The sequence below is a fragment of the Chelmon rostratus genome, chromosome 21 (assembly GCF_017976325.1).
Source record: "Chelmon rostratus isolate fCheRos1 chromosome 21, fCheRos1.pri, whole genome shotgun sequence".
Lineage (NCBI taxonomy): Eukaryota > Metazoa > Chordata > Actinopteri > Chaetodontiformes > Chaetodontidae > Chelmon > Chelmon rostratus.
Window position 1 is genome coordinate 18319877 of NC_055678.1, and position 18508 is coordinate 18338384.

The 18508-nt window shown below is 46.1% G+C and overlaps 1 protein-coding gene across 1 annotated transcript in view; it reads right to left on the bottom strand.

Moving 5' to 3' along the window:
• LOC121625198 (protein shisa-6) overlaps positions 1 to 11895 on the bottom strand; it is a 58013-nt gene extending 46118 nt beyond the window's left edge. Inside the window, exons 1-3 of the mRNA XM_041963275.1 lie at positions 11369 to 11895; positions 9524 to 9684; positions 3613 to 3714 (exon numbers count right to left, since the gene is read on the bottom strand). Of these exons, the coding sequence (XP_041819209.1) occupies positions 3613 to 3714; positions 9524 to 9684; positions 11369 to 11895 (790 nt within the window). The remainder of the gene's footprint in view (positions 1 to 3612; positions 3715 to 9523; positions 9685 to 11368) is intronic.
• Positions 11896 to 18508: the final 6613 nt, after the last annotated feature.

Below are 18508 nucleotides of genomic sequence, written 5' to 3' on the forward strand. Positions count from 1 at the left end.
ACCTGGGACTTTGAGCAAAGGGAGCTCATGCAGGGAACAGATGGCCGCCCACCCGAACACCACACCTCGCTCCACAAAGGGGCAGAAGGCTTCGGAAGGAGTCACGAAACATGCGAAAAATGAAAGGCTCTCACGCGAAAGGCTCGTCTGCTGGTGGTTTGGCTGCTGGGATGAAAAAGCGTCACCCCGCTCTGCTCTGAGCCGGCGCAAGGTGGACTATAAAGACACTGTGTGCATGAGAATGACATGGAAAGAAGGTCTCTCTCCTGCTCTCATTCCCTTGGCCTCCTCCCTGCTCCATGTTGCACAAACTGATCGTTCATTCTGCGCGCTACAACAGCACAGACTGCTGATTTACAGCCATTACTCACGCTGACTTCTTCTTCAGCAGATGCATTTTCAAAAGGCACACATGAAATTCTCACATGCAACGGGCTAGTAATTCTTACTAGTCATTTGGACAGCAAGACATAATCTATATAGTAAATAGCAATGAATAAACAGCATTAATATGCGTAGCTCCTCTTGTTCTGTGTGCACACAGCGGAGAACGGCGTGCATCAAAAACACACTCAGGAATCCAGCGTCGTTTTTCATGTATGCTTATGCTGTTTCCGATGGGTGCCATTTGAAGCTGCGAGCGAACACAAGCACGACAGCCCTGCTTGTAAAGCCTATGCTTTTCCATAGGAAGAGGTGACACGCTGGTTCTCCGAAACTGCGATAAAACCTGCAGCTCTTCATGTGCCGACTCACTGCGGCTGTTTCTTTTCCTGCCATCCCACACGGCTAACAAAGCCCCACTAATCTCGGTGACAGATACATAGAATTTCCCACAGCTGCTTCACAATAAAAGCTCCGTTTTGTCGCGTTTCCAGTGTGAACACACAACTTATTCAAAACCTGTTTAGAATCAGTAGACGCACTATGAAATTAGGACACAGACGAAGGCTCTGTGTTCTCTGCAGATGGAAACAACAAGTTTATGACCCTTTCTCTAAAGCTTGCTGAAAGGCATTTTGGGAAATGTAGGACACAACTAACTGAAGTAGAATTAAACAGGGTAAGCTGAGGGGAAGGTCAACACGGCAAAAAGGTACAATGCAACAAACAAGCTCTTGGACCGCAGTACGAGAGGCTGGATTTTAGTTTCCCGCCCCAGCGCTCATGGCAGATCTCATTTAGAGTTCAGCGCAGGGTTTTGTACCCCACCACACAGATGTGAAGCATCCAGCTGCTCTGACCTCACATCTCCTCCCCAAGGGCTGCGCTGCAACACACACACACACACACACACACACACACACACACACACAGCTTGCCATATAATTAACAACCAAACACACTATCTGCCTGTATAATTAAGCAACGTAAGAGAAGCCATACCCATGCCAGAGGACTCCATCCTGACTCCTACAGCTTGTTCTGTCAGCATGTCAAAAAACATACACACTAAAAAGCTACTGAGATGCAGAAAAGAAGACAACATCTGTTTCCAGGTTCACGTGGAAACAGAATTTTTCCACTGACCGGTGAATATCTATTTGCATTCTTTTTTTCCTTTTTTTTTGTTCCCCAGCCTTGTTTCTCTCGGCCAGAGCAAACCAAGCTGTGCAAACCTCTTCAAAAATAATGACGCTCGGTATGATTTAAATTCAACCGGACTGTTTACTTGCTTTTAACCTCAACGTGACTCCATCTCATCACTGCGAGTTCACATCAGCCCACAGGTTCTCCCCTCCGGAGGGTAAAATGCATCCACAGATTTTAGATAAATTCAACGCCGGGTCAAGTGACGGATCAAGTGATTTACTGACTATTTGCGAATCATTAAACTGGAAAGAGATATGACTATGTGTTGTCAAAAACACTGAATGTACCGTGGGTATGAGCAATTTACATCCTTCAATCAGTCAAAGAGGGAAGTAGTGTATTATGTAGCTGAAGCCACTCTGCTTTTGTGGATATGAAGAGTGCTTGTAAAGAGACTATGAGAGAGCGGGGGAGGCTTGGTTAAATCGTTTCCCTGCACCACCCTGAAGTGATTGTACACTGGTGAAACGCTAAAGATAATACCAAGCAGCAACAATACCCAAACCAAACTTCAGACCAGTGTTTCATTGATTTTAGGATTCAATCCACAGTAATACCTGCCCCTGGGCGCAAGACAGTCAAACACAGACATTGGAAAGAAGGATGCTGTTTAAGAACTACGCTCTTGTGTGTGCTTCACATCCTTTTTTTTTTGTTGTTGTTGTTCTACTAAATTGTAGCGTCAGCAGACCTCACCAAGAGCTCAGTCTCTCACGTTTCATTTGTTTTCGCGGCAGAGAAATCAAAGGCTGCCCGCTGCAAGAAAGCACAGATTTGAGTGCACGGATGCGGCACGCTGAACCGTACCCCATGCTGTTGTTGTGATGCACGTCGCCGGAGACGCAGGAGTGATGCTGTTGTGATATTTGTGCAGAGGAGAAAATCTATTTAAAAATATCAGGATTCGTAAAAAGCCTAATCATTTTTTTTCTTATTACTCATCTCTGGTAGTGATGCTGGGCGGGGGGGCTACAGAGAATATCAGCAGAGTTTGTTTTTTTTTTCCTAGCTGCCTGTGAATACCATTGTGAGATGGACCCCCTCTGGGGATGAAAACAAACGAAGCAAAAAGTAAGGAGAAAAACAGCTAATTTCATGTAAACATAAATACGATGGTTCCTCATTAGAAATAAAAGTGGAGAGAAGCTTCGAGGCCCCTGCAGGATTTTTTTTTGTGCATTTGGAAACAAAGCCACACCGCTAAAAAAAAAGATGAGTTCCTGCATGGCGGAAAGGCCACACGCTGCCGAGCGACACATAAATCTGAACTGGTGTTTATTAAAGCGGCGACAGGTCATCAGCTGCTGTAATTAGGATGATGAACAGGAAATCAGCGGGATTTTGAGAGCAAAGAGGAAGAGTGGGAAGACGTACGCAGCAGTGGAACCGGACTACATTTAAATCATGTAGATTTTTACTAAAGCAGTCAGCCGCTATGAAAGATTACAAGCGTCCTCGCTCTGCAACAAACACATTCAATTAAACATTCGATAGCAGGTGAAGGAGCTCGCCTTCTCAACCCCCGCGAAGTGACACACACTCTCACAAACACACACACACACACACACACACAGGGTCTGGTTTGTGGAGCTAAAATGGATGGAAATAAATCACAAGAGCTTGGCCAACATGGCTGCATACTAATCAGTGTATTACCCACGGGAAAACTCTGCCCCCTGACTAATGGCTGCGTGTGCACACGTGTGTCGTGGATGTGTGCGTGAGCTCGGAGTCACCTTCCCCACCCATCAGCAGCACTAAGTGCGTGTTTGCTTGTATTTAATTGCAAAAAGCAGAGGCAGGAGTTCATGTGAATTGCTTGGGAGGGAAATTGAATCTGGAAACGTTTCGCCTCCGTCTGTGTCTTGTTGTTGATCACCCGTGTCGCAAGTGGAACATTACGTGGGTCGCTTTAGCATTCAGCCGGCATAAGGCGCAGCGTTCGTGGATGTGTTAATGGGTCATTCAATCTCCTGTGTGAGAAAAGAGAAGAAAAGACGGAATGAAAAGGCACTTTACCTTTCGGATGGCCTCGACCCAACGTCACAAAACCAGACGAGATGAAGTTGTGGAGATCAGCACCTCCGCTGCTGCGGACGCTCTCCTTTCCATAGTGGAGACCTGCAACACACACACACACACACACAGGCAGGCGTGCAGGGCCACCATGTGGAACAGTTCACATACAAACATTTATGTGGAAACACGCAGGGATGCACACACACACACACACACACACACAGACATATACAGAGAGCATTAGTATTCTGATCAGTTCATCATAGGCAACAACTAAAACAGTGTGAGAGAAAGCTGTGGGGTCACAAGAACATTACCAGAACATCAAATCAGAAAAGAAAACATTCACGCCAGACAAAAGGTTTTCTTTCTTCAGATGCACTTCTGACATTCAGTTTTTTAACCTCATGAATCGCTGGATGGATCAGTCCTTGAATAAAACAGGGAGAAAACATTCTGACCTGTCTGACATGCAGATATTTCTACGTGTTAATCCAACATTTTCACACATCAACGTCAGTTTGCCAGTCACATGTAGCGGCCCGGTCTGTGAAAGCATTTGCTTTATATCTGAGGGTGTGGAGGAGCTCTGCCAAGTCTGAGAGAAAACCCTGATGATGCCGTAGTGATGTCATCAGGGCGACAAACTCACAGCAGAAATCTTGTGTAGAGTTTGAAAGTACTGAGCATGGATGCAGTTGCATTATGGGAAATGTCTTGTCTGGCATTTGTTTAACCAGAAAAGCCTCCCTGAGATTAAGCATCTCTGCAAGAGTGTCCTGGCCGAGATGTGCAGCCATAACAATGAGCTACAGACAAGCCAGGACAAACAAAAGTGCGCCAAAGAAATCTGAATTAAACTGAAATGGCATAATTCTTTTCAGTAATGAACATTTTCAACCTAATCATGTAAGAGATTCCATCCTTAAAACGACCCAAATGGCACCTTGAAACATACTTCAGCTCAACTACATAAAACTTGAGCCAACAAGGAGGAAAAGCTGAGTGTGGCTGTCAACTGCCTCCCAATTCTCCATGATAGCTTTTTCACAGGCTACCAAGACTTGAAAAATAGAAAAGAAGCATTGAAACGCAGCTCGCCTCGGAATCACTGTTGTGCATCAGCATAGTAGAAATAGTACAAAATAGCTGCCCAATCAGAGCTGAGCTTATCATGTGATCATTCTTCCATTGACTGACCGATCAATCCATCGACTAGGCGTTCCAGCTCTGAACTTTAAGGGCTCACGAGTCAGACAGGGGGATCACAAAGCTAAAATAACATGATAAAGTTCAGCAGGGCACCTGTTCAGAATGAGAAAATAGCATTTGGGCTTTTCCATCATGTTCTCAGTGGTCCCATTTGTGTCTTTTTCATGGTGTCAAATGGGGAACTTCCCCGTGGTGTCTGTCCCTCAGGCGCACATAGACAGGAACCGGTGGAAACGTGAACCGCACAAACAAGCATAGTGCGACAATCCTCAGCAAAAAAACGAAAAACAAACAAACAAAAAGCACGACATGTTCCAACCGCCCACGTACCGCTGCACTTTGAACCCAATCACACCTCTCCCCGCTCTCGTGGCTGCGGATAGAGAATCCACCGAGGTTATTTTCCCATTCCATTACACCAGCGAGTCTGTGTGACACGCACGCGTTATTGTTGTCTTCTTTTGTCATCTTTGCCATTGGTAGGCCGCTCCACGAGCCACTGCGACAACCCTTGAATCTGAAAGACCCTTCAAAAGCAATCCCTTCCTTTCCTCCCGCTCCCATTCCCACCTCATTAAAGTGAGGTAGCATGAAGAGCCTGCAGGGGGAAGGCTACGCATTATGAATTTATCGTCCTCGATACAAAGAAAATCGTGACTTTCACCTTAACCATGTGCCATTGAAATGAACTGGCGCCGGAGCTGTCGGGCGCTGAGGATTCAAATGATAATACTTTTTTTAATCAGACTTCTTCACTGGACAGCTACACCTCTGAATTACCTCCGAGAGTGGGAAAATGTGAATAATAAGATAATTATATCATGGACCGAGCTGGATGTGGTGCTGTGTGGCTGTCAACAGGGAGGTTATCTGACTCCAAGGTCGATTAAGCTTTAACACAGCCGGGCAGGGGTAATTTACATGCTATACTGATTTTATGGCATTATCAGATGCTGATCTGCTGGAGTGAGCGTGGAGCTGTGTACATCATCTCGATAAAGTTGTTCAGCTGGAGCTCGGCGTCACATATCTGCGCATCTTTATCTTCCTCTCGAGCTCTCTCGTGCTGAGACATGCGCTAAGGGCTGAAAAGTGAGATTTTTTAAATGCCAGTTTTGGCAAATACGTGCCCCTTTTCTTTTAGCCCTGGCCCTGCCCTCTCATGAAACTAATGGTGCAGTGCAGTAAGTCAGGATTCACACTGGTCCGTAATTAACTGGTGCTGCTACTGGAAAGAGATGCTGATGGATCTTTGCCTCCACACCTGAAACCTCTTCACACACGCACACATACACACACACTGTACACTCAGGGGGCCAAAGGTCCAGCTGTATAATAAGGGGCAATAATGAGATCTAGGGCAGGAGACAATTAGGTGGGGTCTCTCAGATGCTGAGGTTTAACACAGGTGCACACAGGAGGAAGCTTCCATTAAACATGTTGATGCAGTCAGCATAGAAATGTTGTTTTTAACACGTGGGTGATGATTATCTGGCCAATGGGGAGCCAGCGAGGTCACAGTGGAGATGTTATAGCTGCTCACTTTAAGGATTAATTGGAGGGAAGTTGCAGGCAGGAGAGGGAGGTGTTGTGTGTGTGTATGTGTGTGTGTGTGTGTGTGTGTGTGTGTGTGGGTGGGTGTGGGTGTGTGTGGTAGTGGTATGGGCAGGAGGGCTCACTGAATATGATTATAAAAGTGCCTTTTGGCGAATAATTAGAGTAATTAAATCAGTGTTTTGTTATTTAGGCAAAACTTCTTCTTGTTTGGGTAACTCTCCGAGAGCGCACACACGACACATACACACACCTACACACACACACACACACAGCTGCATGCTTTAAAGATATCTGAAGGTCATGTCAAAGCTGCTAAATAGCTGGAAATGTTATTCTATCATCACGACCTCTAATTGTCCACAGCAGCTGACCTTTAAGCTCGGGAGGTTGCTCATCTCAAACTAAATTAACTGACTGCTCAGCGCTGTACAGGAGCTCCAGCACACAGATAGACACTGGCTGAAGGCTTTTCCTCTGCAAAGCTCTGCATGAGCGTACACTCTAACACAGTCATTCTTCTCATCTGCTAATTCTGATTCTTCTGCTGCAGTAAATGTAGCCCCATAACTCATAATCCAATTTGCTTTTTTTTCTCTCTTATTTTTGCAGAACTGCTATAAGGAAGTAATTGTTTTTTCTTTGGTTTCTGTTGAGTAAACTGAGACAGAGGAAACAGCGACTCTCTGCACTACCTGGAAACTATATTTCATCATTCTGCGCATTAAGAAAATGCCAGAGAGGAAACCAAGCAACACTTTTCAAAAAAACAAAAAAGAGGTAAATCTTTGCCTGAGGTGTGTGGTAAATAAATCAACTTCATCTGAAGAGAGCTGTGGGCCAAACTGCATTACTCAGAGAAGCGGTTATTGTTTACTTTAACCAAAGGCGAACTCCTGTAAAGGTATCTGCTCCTGCCTTTCAAGGTCTGCTCCTTGTTGTGGCTGTGGGGCGCTCTGTGTTTACACCCCGACCTAAAAGAGGATCTGAGCCACACAACAATGCAGAGTGGATGTGAATAAATATAGCACTTGCGCTGGTATCATATTATGCTGTCTGTACTGTTTTTCGCTTTGGGCCCGTTTTTTTTTTTTTTTTTTTAAAGAAATATATCATTCTAAAAACGCAGGGAAGTTTTACAGAGCGCCAAGGGTGCTATGTCACCACACAAGGCCCAGAGAGAAAAAATAAATCAGCACGTATTTTTAGAATTGAGCCGAAACAAAAGTCTGAGGAGAAAGACTGAAATTCTCTGGTAAGAGTGCTGCTGAGAATACCGGGCATCGTTGCCTGTTGAGGATCAAAGGAGAAACGGATGTTATTCCAGCTCTTGACATAAGTTGATAGGATCCTCTTGGGCCCTTTAGCCACTTGCTTTATGAGGTCTCTCCACCTGATTTAAAATGTCTCAAAAAGCCTCTGGATGTGAAGTGCCATTCTTAGCAGCGGCGACTCCAGCCGAGGACCCTCTCCTTAAGAGGCCTGGCCCCCCGAGCCAAATGCCCATTTAGGCGCACATGAATATGCATTTTCTGTGAGAGTGAGTGGGCTCCCTCTCCAGCACCTTGGAGTCTGTTAGGGCATCGAGCGGAGCTCCCAATTTATATGCACACATTAACCACGCTTTCGCCCGGGCTGTCACTGCCTTTCATGTCCAACCCCATCAGGACCGCTGTGGTCCCTGATGGGGGTGGGGGTGGGGCTTGGCTGGGGTAGACCAAGTTACAGTGATTGTGTGCAAGCAGGCAAAATAGCTGCAGCCGAGCTGAGCGTCAGATAGGCAGATAAAGTGACGCCCGACCTTTTCTGAGCATAAATGCATGCAAGGTCATGCAGAAGGCAGCCTGCCTGTGCAGCTACGTATCAGCGGTGTCCCCTGCATGGCCGGCCAGTGACCATTAGCAATGGACTAATGCAGAGTCTGAGTGGCGAAGACACTAAGTGAATGACTGCAGACTGTGGTCGCAGCGAACACTGAGCTGCAAGAAAATGTTCCCAGTAAGTATTTGATAGATGGCGATGTGGCAGAAAGAGGCCAAGTTTCCATGACATACCAGAGACTGGAAACCCAAATAAAGCTGGAAGTACGCACATCTATTATTTAGAGACAGAGATGCAAAAATATTTTTGCTGTCCTGTAGCTCAAATCAACCGAAACAACTACATGTGCATTGTATCAAGCGCTGTGATGTTGACTTTCAGAACAATTCTGTCATAACCAGCAGACGTCTTCACCCGGATACATGCTTCCCTGCCTTCCCAGGTATCTGGAGCGTTCTACCAGGGTATAATGAGTCCGTGAAAGTCCTATTGTCCACATTGTAATGCTCTGTTCAAGAAGCTAAGGAAGAAGTGATTTATTTGAATAATTCAGGTAGCAGAGGTGGGTAGCCGACATCACATGTCATCATTTAGGTGCTTTAACAGCTGCAAAATCAACACCAAATGTGTGAAAATATTTCTTTACTTCTCCTCCACACTGAGGCTTCATGTCCTTCTCTTTTCCCTCCACCTCCTTTGTGCTTCTAATGTCTCATTATTTTCCATCTGTGTTCCTCTCCCTGCATGTGTTTGCCTCTCTCGCTGCTTTGCCCGAAGAACCTGCCGGCGTTGACCGGCTTGCCCTGGACTCCTGGTCCACCTGCACGGATTTCAGCCATACTACCCGTCCACGCTCCCTGTCCCCTCTCTGGATTGCAGGGGTTAAATCACACCGTGTGCGCTGCGTGTGATTCGCCCACCGAGTGACAGAGAGGTCGTCACTTCCAGCCTGTCAGAAACGGCAGGGCCGCGCTACCTTGCCAGCCTGTAATTATCTCCACTATCAGGCCCCTCTTTTTCTCTGTTGCTCTCTCCCTCGCACTCTCTCGCTCAAATCGGATGATTACTGGATGTTAACATCGGAGATTACACCGCTGAAAGAGTGAGCACAGTGGGCGCTCTTTGGAGGAGAATGCAGAATTTTGCACAGAAATAATGAATACATCACAAATGCTTTGCAGAGACACACTGGAAGTAGTGTGGGCAAAGGGCTAAACTGCCGAAATCTGCCTTCAAGCTACATCAGACCAACAGTCATGACACATAAACTAGCGGATGCTTGTGAGGCTTTGAGCACTGAGCAGACAGAGAGGAGAGCTCTTACCGTGGTTGGATTTGGAGGTGTGCACAGGGGTGTAGTGGTTCTTGGATGAGGTTCTGACTGGTGTGTTGTCTTTGGGTGAGCCGTTCATCGCTGCAAAATTCTCACAGTCATATTGCGATATGGGGATGGGCCCCTGCTGCCTCAGGATGTCTGCAAGGGCCCTGGAAACCGAAGAAACAAGAACGCCTGTCAAGACTGCACCAAAAAGATGTTCCTGTTCTTGTACAGTTTTCGTCTCTCAGTGCAGCTGAACTGAGTCAAAATTGAAGTGAGAGCACGTCTGTTTTCTGCACGCCGAATGGCTGCTAATTGTTAGGACAGTGTTGTGCTATTATGGGTAATTCGTGGCTGCTCTGTTTCCTCTTTTTCTCTTACATGTGGGAACATGATGAATGTTCATTTGCGAGAGAAACAACGTTGGATGTGTGAGTATCTCGTCTAATTGGGTTGAATTTGAATGTTTTTCAGACCGCACCAGGTGCATATGGAAGGATGGAGCCCTCAGGGGGTGGGGGTGGGGGGGATGGGGTGTAAGCAATCATGATGAAAGAAAGTTCAAAAAGTGTTTGTTTGCCTTTTCTGGCATCGCTTGTGAAAAAGGAAATCAAATTACTTTTGCAGCGCTGCAGCAGCTCAAAGCTTTCGTACAACAAATGTATCACAGACGTAACCTTTGCTTTTAAATGAATATTTTAGCCCCCCTCCCCCTCCTGTTACTTATTGAATGTGCAGCGGTGCGTGCATGTCACACGACCTTGATACAGCCCCAACGTTAACACTATCCATTATTCACGGTCTTAAGATTGCTCAAGTGTTGAATAATGCATCCAATAAAAAAAAGCCATTCAATCTTAAGGAAATAATGTGTGTCAGCATTTGTTCACTGATGTGAGCACAGTCGATAACATGTGGTCCACTCATGTATGATAACTCTCATATGGTAAAGCCCCAGGAGGACATAGGAGCCGGCTGAGGAGGTGAGATGCAATCATTCGCCATGGTATCCCATCTCTGCTAAACACTCTTGTCAAACCCCCACCTGAATGCACCAGACAGCCGTGTGCTGATGTGCAGTAAGTGGGGTGGGTGGGTGGTTAGGACTGGGGTTAGGTCGTGAAGTATAATATTTGATGACAGCTGGCCACCTTGACTTGGTCAGATTCAAGCACCAGAGATGGGATATTAATCCAGAAGAAGAAAGATTCTATGTGCAACATAAACTAGCAAACATCCCATACTGGATGTTTGCTAGTTTACTGTACGTACGATGTTGGGCATCAGTCCTCCTCACTCCCACACACACACACACACACACACACACACACACACTTCATGAACATCAGAGTGCCACAATCACTGTAATAGTCCTCTTTCAACTCCTCCGTAATTATTTTAGGCTTACACAGATTTAACATCTGCTACAAATCTGATAGAATCTGATCTGAAAAGTGCTCATCAGTTTGGCTCGAGATAACGATCTGTTAATTAATTAAAACACACTGAAACACTATTTCTGATACAGGGAAAAAACACTCTGATCTCGAATTGAGATAAAAAATATTCCAGGCTGTGCTCTGGTGCATTGAAAACTACATTTGATGTGACTCTTAGCCTGTTTCTGACATGAGTCTTGACCTTTGACCCCTGTCTGCAAGGGGTCTCTGTGTGTCTACTTTATAGTACAGCGTGAATATACATCAAACCATGCAAAGTATGGGACTTTAAGTCTTTTTCTGTCTTACTAAGGGGACACTGAGCACAGAACATATTCGTGCTGCAAATACATCCCATGCATTCACTACTCCCTCTCACAGTATGTGATTTTAAACCCTTCTCCACACTCACCTATGAATATTCATTTCCTGAGGCGGCTCCGTCGCTTTGTCGTACGCAACTTTGACCGACACTCCCAACACTATGATGAAGGCTATGATCCCACAGGTGATATAGACCGCCGTGTTGGTCTGATCCATGCTCGGATCGTACGTTTCACCGGTGGGGACGGGCGACGGGGCGGCCGTCACTACCCACACCGGCGTTTGGTAGTTCTTGCAGGCTTTCTGATCCAGCCGGTCTTTCTTGTACTCGCAGCAGAAGCGCAGGTAGCACGTCCCGCAGCAGTACCGGTGGTCCGTGTTGTTGCACTCGAACATTTTGTCATACTGTCCGCTCACGTCGTAGTAGCCCAGGCAGGTGTCGTGGTTGCTGGCGGGGGGCGGCTGCGGCGTCTTCTGCGGGGCGACCGTGGGGACCGCCGTGGCTTTGGGAACCTTCCTGGCCGCCTGCTTGGGCTTTTTGCCGCCTGTCGCGGCGCTCAGCACGCTCAGCGGGTCCAGGTATATTAGCAGCAGCAAAAGGTGCCGTATCCCCATGGTAGTGTGGAGAACTCTTCAACTCTTATGTTCTGGCAACGACACTTCAGCTCTGGTTCAGCATGCAGGGGTTTAGTCTTGCGCAAGTTTCGCCACCGAGTCTTCCCCTTCTCGCTCAGTCTCCTGCGCCGCCGTCATGCTGAGGACAACTCTGTGTAAACTGCTGTCAAGGGCATTTCTTTGCTAGGATTATGCAATGGACAAACTAAAGCCCATTGCGACCCATCGGGGATCAGCGGCAGGAGAGCACCATATCCTGAGCGGGAGGGAGGCTGACGTGTGCCCGGGCTGTGCGCGCTCTCCCTCGGCCGGGCGGCGCGTTAGAGCCGCGGCGCGTCGCTGTCCAAGGTGCTGATTCCTGGAGACCCAGTCAGCTCTGCTCAAGTCAAAGTTAGGCTGCGGAGACACATAAGCCAAGCGGGCTCATTAGCTATTATCCTCACGTCAGAGTCACGTCATTAATTAATAAGCGGGCTCCTACGCGTCCGAACAACTTGGCAGATTTTAGTCATGGAAAACCATCACATTTGAGGTCGATCTCGCAGTTTGCGCGACGCATTCAACTTGGCAACACGACACGCACACAGCGCCACTATCCGCCAAATGAATGTGCCGTCTTTATGTTAAGCATTACGCCCTGACCATGGCTGCACTCAACTGAATGTGGATACAGGACAATTTCTGTGGATGTTCTCAACTACAATCTTGATCTAACTTTAATCTATGTGATTTTTCCTCATGTATTCAAAGGGCGGGAGTGTGAAAAGCCAGCCTACCTCAGTTAGGATACCCGCTGGGGAGTTGCTCTCTGTCTGGGTCTCCGAAAGTGAGGAGAATATCAGAGCTCCGAGCCTCCCTCTCTCTCTCCCCCCCGTCTCTCTCTCTCTCTCCCTGCTTCTTCTCTCCTCCTTCTCGGCTTTCTCCCTCCCTCCGTCTCTTACATCACTTCAGTGCTGGCGTCAGAACTCAGCCAAGTATCGGTAAATTGCAGCCCCCTCCTCCTCCTCCTCCTCCAAGAAAGCAAAGAAACGAGCCCGGTTATTGGCATTAACACTTCTAAATTAAAAGGCTGCGCAGACCTCTGTCCACAGAACATGGTTGCTGGCTGGCTCCTGCAGCCACCTCCACTCCGCACGTCTTAACACTCTCATATTTATTTGCGTTCACAATTCCTCGATCTTTGGAGCTGGCTGATATCATGTTGCAGCTACATGCCTGTAAACAAGCATCGTTTTCAGGATGAAACTGTAATTGGCTGCGCTCCCTCGGTTAACACACTCTTATTCAGATAAAGTCGTTCATATTGGTCTGTAGCCAAGCCATGACACCTGGGGGATTATGGGGAACTGATAGGGCTAAATTACCAGTGAAGTATGTTTCAGCACTGCTGCACTGAAATGAACCAAAGCTCTGCAGCACACAGCTTTTTCACACTTCCTCTGCAGCCACCAATAGCCACAGCCACCAATGTGACATGTGTATTTATGTGCAGGAAAAAAGACTTTCACTAATTAGCACACCTTAACGAGATGTTAGGTAGGTAGGGTTCAGCTATGATGGTGGAAAAAACTGCTCCCAGTGGCTCCTGGTTGGAGATATGGCACACCAGATTTGCACTCAACGCTTTCCGATCAAAAACTGCAGAGGGTGTCTTGACATCAGCAGCTGCAGAGAGGTGCGTGGAAGCTGCAGGGTGAGAGCCGGACCTTAAATCGCACTTATGTGCCTTGGTTGGGAATGCGTGCAACGTGATGAGAATACAGCACATTGTTTCCGGGGAGTGTTTCTGGCAGGCAGGATGCTGTAATGATGCGGGCCAAAGAGGCACCAGTAAATATCAGAGGAGAGAGAGTGTGTGTCATAAGACCCCGGAGAGAGAGAGCCCGGATGAAAGGGGAGCCTGTTGGAGGAATTCATGTCTTTCTTTATTTATATACAGTTAACATGTGGAGCAAAGGAAAGGCTGGAAACAGCATGAGAATTAACAGGGGTCTGCAGCTTTTCCGTCTCAGGTGAACATAGAGAGCGACGGACAAGAGAGGACGGACAGAAGTCAGAAGCAGGTTTGCACCTGTGCTCATTAGAATGTGTTTCTGCACACTGATATCAAAACAAAAAGTACAGCCCACACAGCAGTTGTGATTTTGTGTTATGATTTGCACAGAAAGCAAAGGGAAAACATAACATAAATAAAGAATAAGTAATAGATGTTCGAAAGAGCTCTGCACAGTGAGCTGTGTACTCAGCAGAGAGAGCCCCAAGTTCACTTTTGCACAGACTTGGAAACCTACAGCGTGAGATCTGCATCATCATTATTAAGATGCAGAAAATGTTGAGACGCGAAACTGACGTCAATTTGTTGTTTCTTTAAAGCTGCACACATTTTTTTTTCAATACCAAAAGAGTGATCAAATGACTGACCTGAGCTTCGCTCTCACCAGCCTTGCTTCCAGCTGCAGGCAGCTGTTTCTGCACAATAGCTCACTGTACACTACCTCTCCACGACAGACACATTTAGCGATTAGCTGGTGAACATAGTGGACCATTTAGTAGCTAAAGAGCCAGATAGTTTTCTCAGGAGCTGGTGGAGACCAAAACAGAGCTGAAAGAGAGTGAGCATTGGACTTGAATTTGTTTTCCAACATGTTTGTCAAAACAATGCTATGCATTAATATTATGATAATGTTGAGTTTTTAGCTGGTTCCACCGCCCCGAAGTGGCAAGAGAATTGACTTTACGCAGTTTTAAGTCCTTCCTCCTTCCTCATGTCGACTAAAATTCCTTGTTGAGAGTTGAGGCTTCAATGAAAACACGCCAAAAGATTAAAAACAAACATTTTTTGCTGCTCATATGAAAGACTCTGAGCACTCTTCAGCTGCCTACTCTTTCTGCTAGTCAGTGCATACAGTGCAACTAGCCTTGACTGATGAGCATCACTCTGCTCGAGTTGAAGTCACTGCTGACTTGGGCATGATCTGTGTATGCACTTGCCTCGAAGTGTTACTAAAAATCTTTGCAGTGAGGCCGGTTTGCAGTATTTGGACTGGAAAGCCGGCCCTCAGCGGGTCAGGAGGTGAGAACACACTAATTAAAGCTGCTATGCGCCAACTGTCCGTGATGACCTGCCCTGTTCGTTGCAAGTAATTGCAGAGCGGCGCTGAAAATGGCCATCGCCAAATCAGGATTAAAATCGCGCTTTATATCACAAAGTGTGTCCCCAGTTTGGACTAGTGGCCCATCGTGTCAGCCAATCAGGACAAAGCAGTGTAGTTATTCTACCTGTGCAGATTGAGTTCATTTAAAGGAAAAGGCTGCTCAGAATCCTTATTTTTCTTCTTGTCAGCAAATCCCACATGCAGAGCAGAGGAGGGTGGTCCATCGAGCAGAGGAGGTGACTCTCCCTCTACTTTTCAGAGGCAAGAAGGAGATCAAAATATAAAACACTGTAATTGGTTGAAATGAATCATTACTAAATCTCAGTGACACTTATAATGATCGTTATTTATGAAAATGCTTCAGGGCAGGCAAGAGGGGAAGGTGCAGTCCGGTGAAGTGGTCGCGGAGGGCAGAGGATGACGGGCTCCTGCTGTGCTCCTTAAGGTGGGATCTCTTATATCAATTTAATGCACTTCATGCTAGTCTGTTAGTGGGCAAAACACGTAAACAGAGGACATCCTCCATAACTAAACAGCAACAGGAGCGCAAGATTGATATCTTGTTGGTTTAATAATCATTTTCAAATTTCCTCTTTAAGTCTCTACCACCGTATTGGGCGTGAGTGTGAAGGAAGTGGTGGTAAAGCAATAGATACAATCATATAGTTGCATATTAGTAAATAAATTATAAATGCAAAAATAAACTTCTTTCAAACACACCACTAAAAACATTTTATTAGGCCTTTTCAACAGAGTCCAAATTTCCTTATCAAGCAGGGCAGCAGCCAGTATAACAGTTAGCTTGTTGTCCTGCAGGACTTCAGGATTTGGACTTGCGGGCGCAGCAGTGGGAGCGGATGGAGATCTCTGCTCTGCCGGCCCAGCCTCGGGCCTCGCCGCCTCAGCTGTCCGGGCCGGACCCACGGCGGGACTGCAGCGGCGCGGTGGATGTTCACTTTACTTTTCATCTGTAAAGCGGCAGACATTGAAAGGTAACTCTGGATCTCGATGACACAGACTGCAGCAGAGAAGTCTGACTGAACGCCGTCCAGCTTCCTGCGTGACTGAAGGACTGAAGAGATTTCTCCAGATTCCTGCACGAAGATTTTGATGTGAAAGACTGAGCGAATGTCACCTTCAAGGTGAAGCAGAGAGATGCTCACCACACACACACACACACACACACACAAAGCCACACTGGTCATGAAACTGCAGCTGTTCATCCAGGAAGTCAACAACACACAGAGGCTGAGTGGTTAAAGTGAACTAATGACAGTTGGAACAGTTTCATGGGATGTCTTCTTTCAGCTGAACAAAGTGTCCATCTTTTCTCTTGCCGTCACTCAGTTGTCAGCTGAAGAGGTAAACTGAGCCAAATCTTCTGGAGGATAATCAGACAACTGAGCAATAATGTCCAGCTGTTGAGTTCATTGTGTTCCACATAGTGAGAGCTGTTTATACTGTTCTGTCCAGCCTATTTGTGTCAGTGAGGGTGGACTTAAATACTAGAAACACCTCGAAGTTTAATGCAGTACAACAACACAAACAGCCTCCAAAATGGCCATAAAGTTGAATTAACACCTCTTGAAAAAACTTTATTAATACCATTGAAAGCAGCCTTTATTGAATCACTGCACTAATAGACCCTATTAGTTCATAAAGTGACAACTAAATGCATGTTATTGTTGTAATTTGTGCTCTAGTTTGCTGCAATCTAGATAATCGGCCTGTATATCTACACCCTTGATAAATAGTCTATATTCTGCGTTAGGCCTGTTTGGTTAATCTGGAAACAACAAGACTGATGGTGTTTTTAAGAAATCTTGCGGGCCGTTGTTTTACTGCTTAATCGCTCATTGAACAAAAGAAGGTAGCGATAAGTAGCCAACGAGTGTAAAATAACGTGACACCGTGGGCTGGTTTCCCTCCTGTCCTCCCCAATTATTTAAGTCACCAGCCGGCGCCGGTGCAGAGCCAAACCAACAATGAATGTATCTACTAACCAGCACTGTGTGTGTGTCATCAATGCCTGATGTATCTTATTCCTCTGTGCCGTTATAGGGCTGCACAGTTGTTCAATACTGTTAAAAACGCATCAGTGAACCACACTGTTGCACTGGGTGTCATGTTCCTTCATTACCATGAACACACATGCTGGTTTATTTTGACTCATTCCCACATACACCGTCCTGCTGCTGTAAATACTCACTGGAGCACCAATTATGTATTAATCCGCAGCTGAATGTCCCCAACTAATGCACTATTTCCCTCTGTTAGTTTGCTATAAACTGCAGTATAACGCTGTTTCAGAAACCACATTTACATAAATATATATACAAAGAAAATGATCCTTTCTGTGCTGTTGTATAATTGAAAAACTAAAGAAGAAGTGATTATTATGGGACCTTTAAAAGTGCCTGAATCCACCTCCATCAGCACCGCCTGTCAAAGCTTTGCAGGAACAGCCAGCGGTGCCAGATCAGATACCGCTGCTGAAGACGGAGGTCACGCGGCCGAGCGCCGCCATGCAATCATACGACATTGTTTATAAAACAGACAAATCTCAAAACCCAAGTGTGGCTCCAGTATAAGACGAGAGCAGAAGACTTTTCCTGACTGCGGCACTTTCGCTCCTGTCATCCCTCTGTCGCGAGCCCTCCCTGCTCCCCCTCCGGAGGAAATACTGAAGGAAGGTGGAATGCCAGCTCTCATTAGAAAAGGGATTTCAAAAGCTCCCTGACAGGAACAGTAGGGGGAAAATAGCTTTGCATAAGCATCTTTTTTCACTATCACCACTGGTGTGACTGGCAGCAGGTTAGGGTACCAAAAGATCCTAATTTAAAGTCTAAGCCTCACCTATAAAACTTACAACATCTCCTGAATGGCTTATACACCTTCAGCACATGAGGCTGAAGTTGTGAGACTTCGCTTAGAAAATCGATTCGTCCTTCAGGAGCCTAAACTGAAAGGCTTATTGATCAAAAACACTTTGTTTTTTCATTTACTACGTACCAAATGAATCCATTCACTATATGTTTTGCACACTGAGTGACACGCAGAGGAGGAGAAGAGAGCGTGATGATATTTTTGTCTGAAACCAACAACGCCGCTGATTGGGAGGCTGAGAAGCAGTTGCTTGGTAACCACGTTTTACGATGCCATCCATACTTGTTGTGATGAAAAATTTAAACTCACTACTGAACTCTTCTGTGGGACTTCAACATGAGATATAGATGTGCTTTGAGACATATGGATCAGGGCTGGAAGCCGAACATCAAATAAACGCACCCAGCGGCGCAAAACATACGCACATAGTGGAAATACAGGCCTTACTCCTTCTTCAAGATTCAGGTTACTGTATTTCCAAATGCACAGATGGCCTCAATCTGGTCTATACAATGCCAAAAATGTATAGCTAGAAGGTAACGCTTTAACCTGAATCTTCTACATCTGTGCGC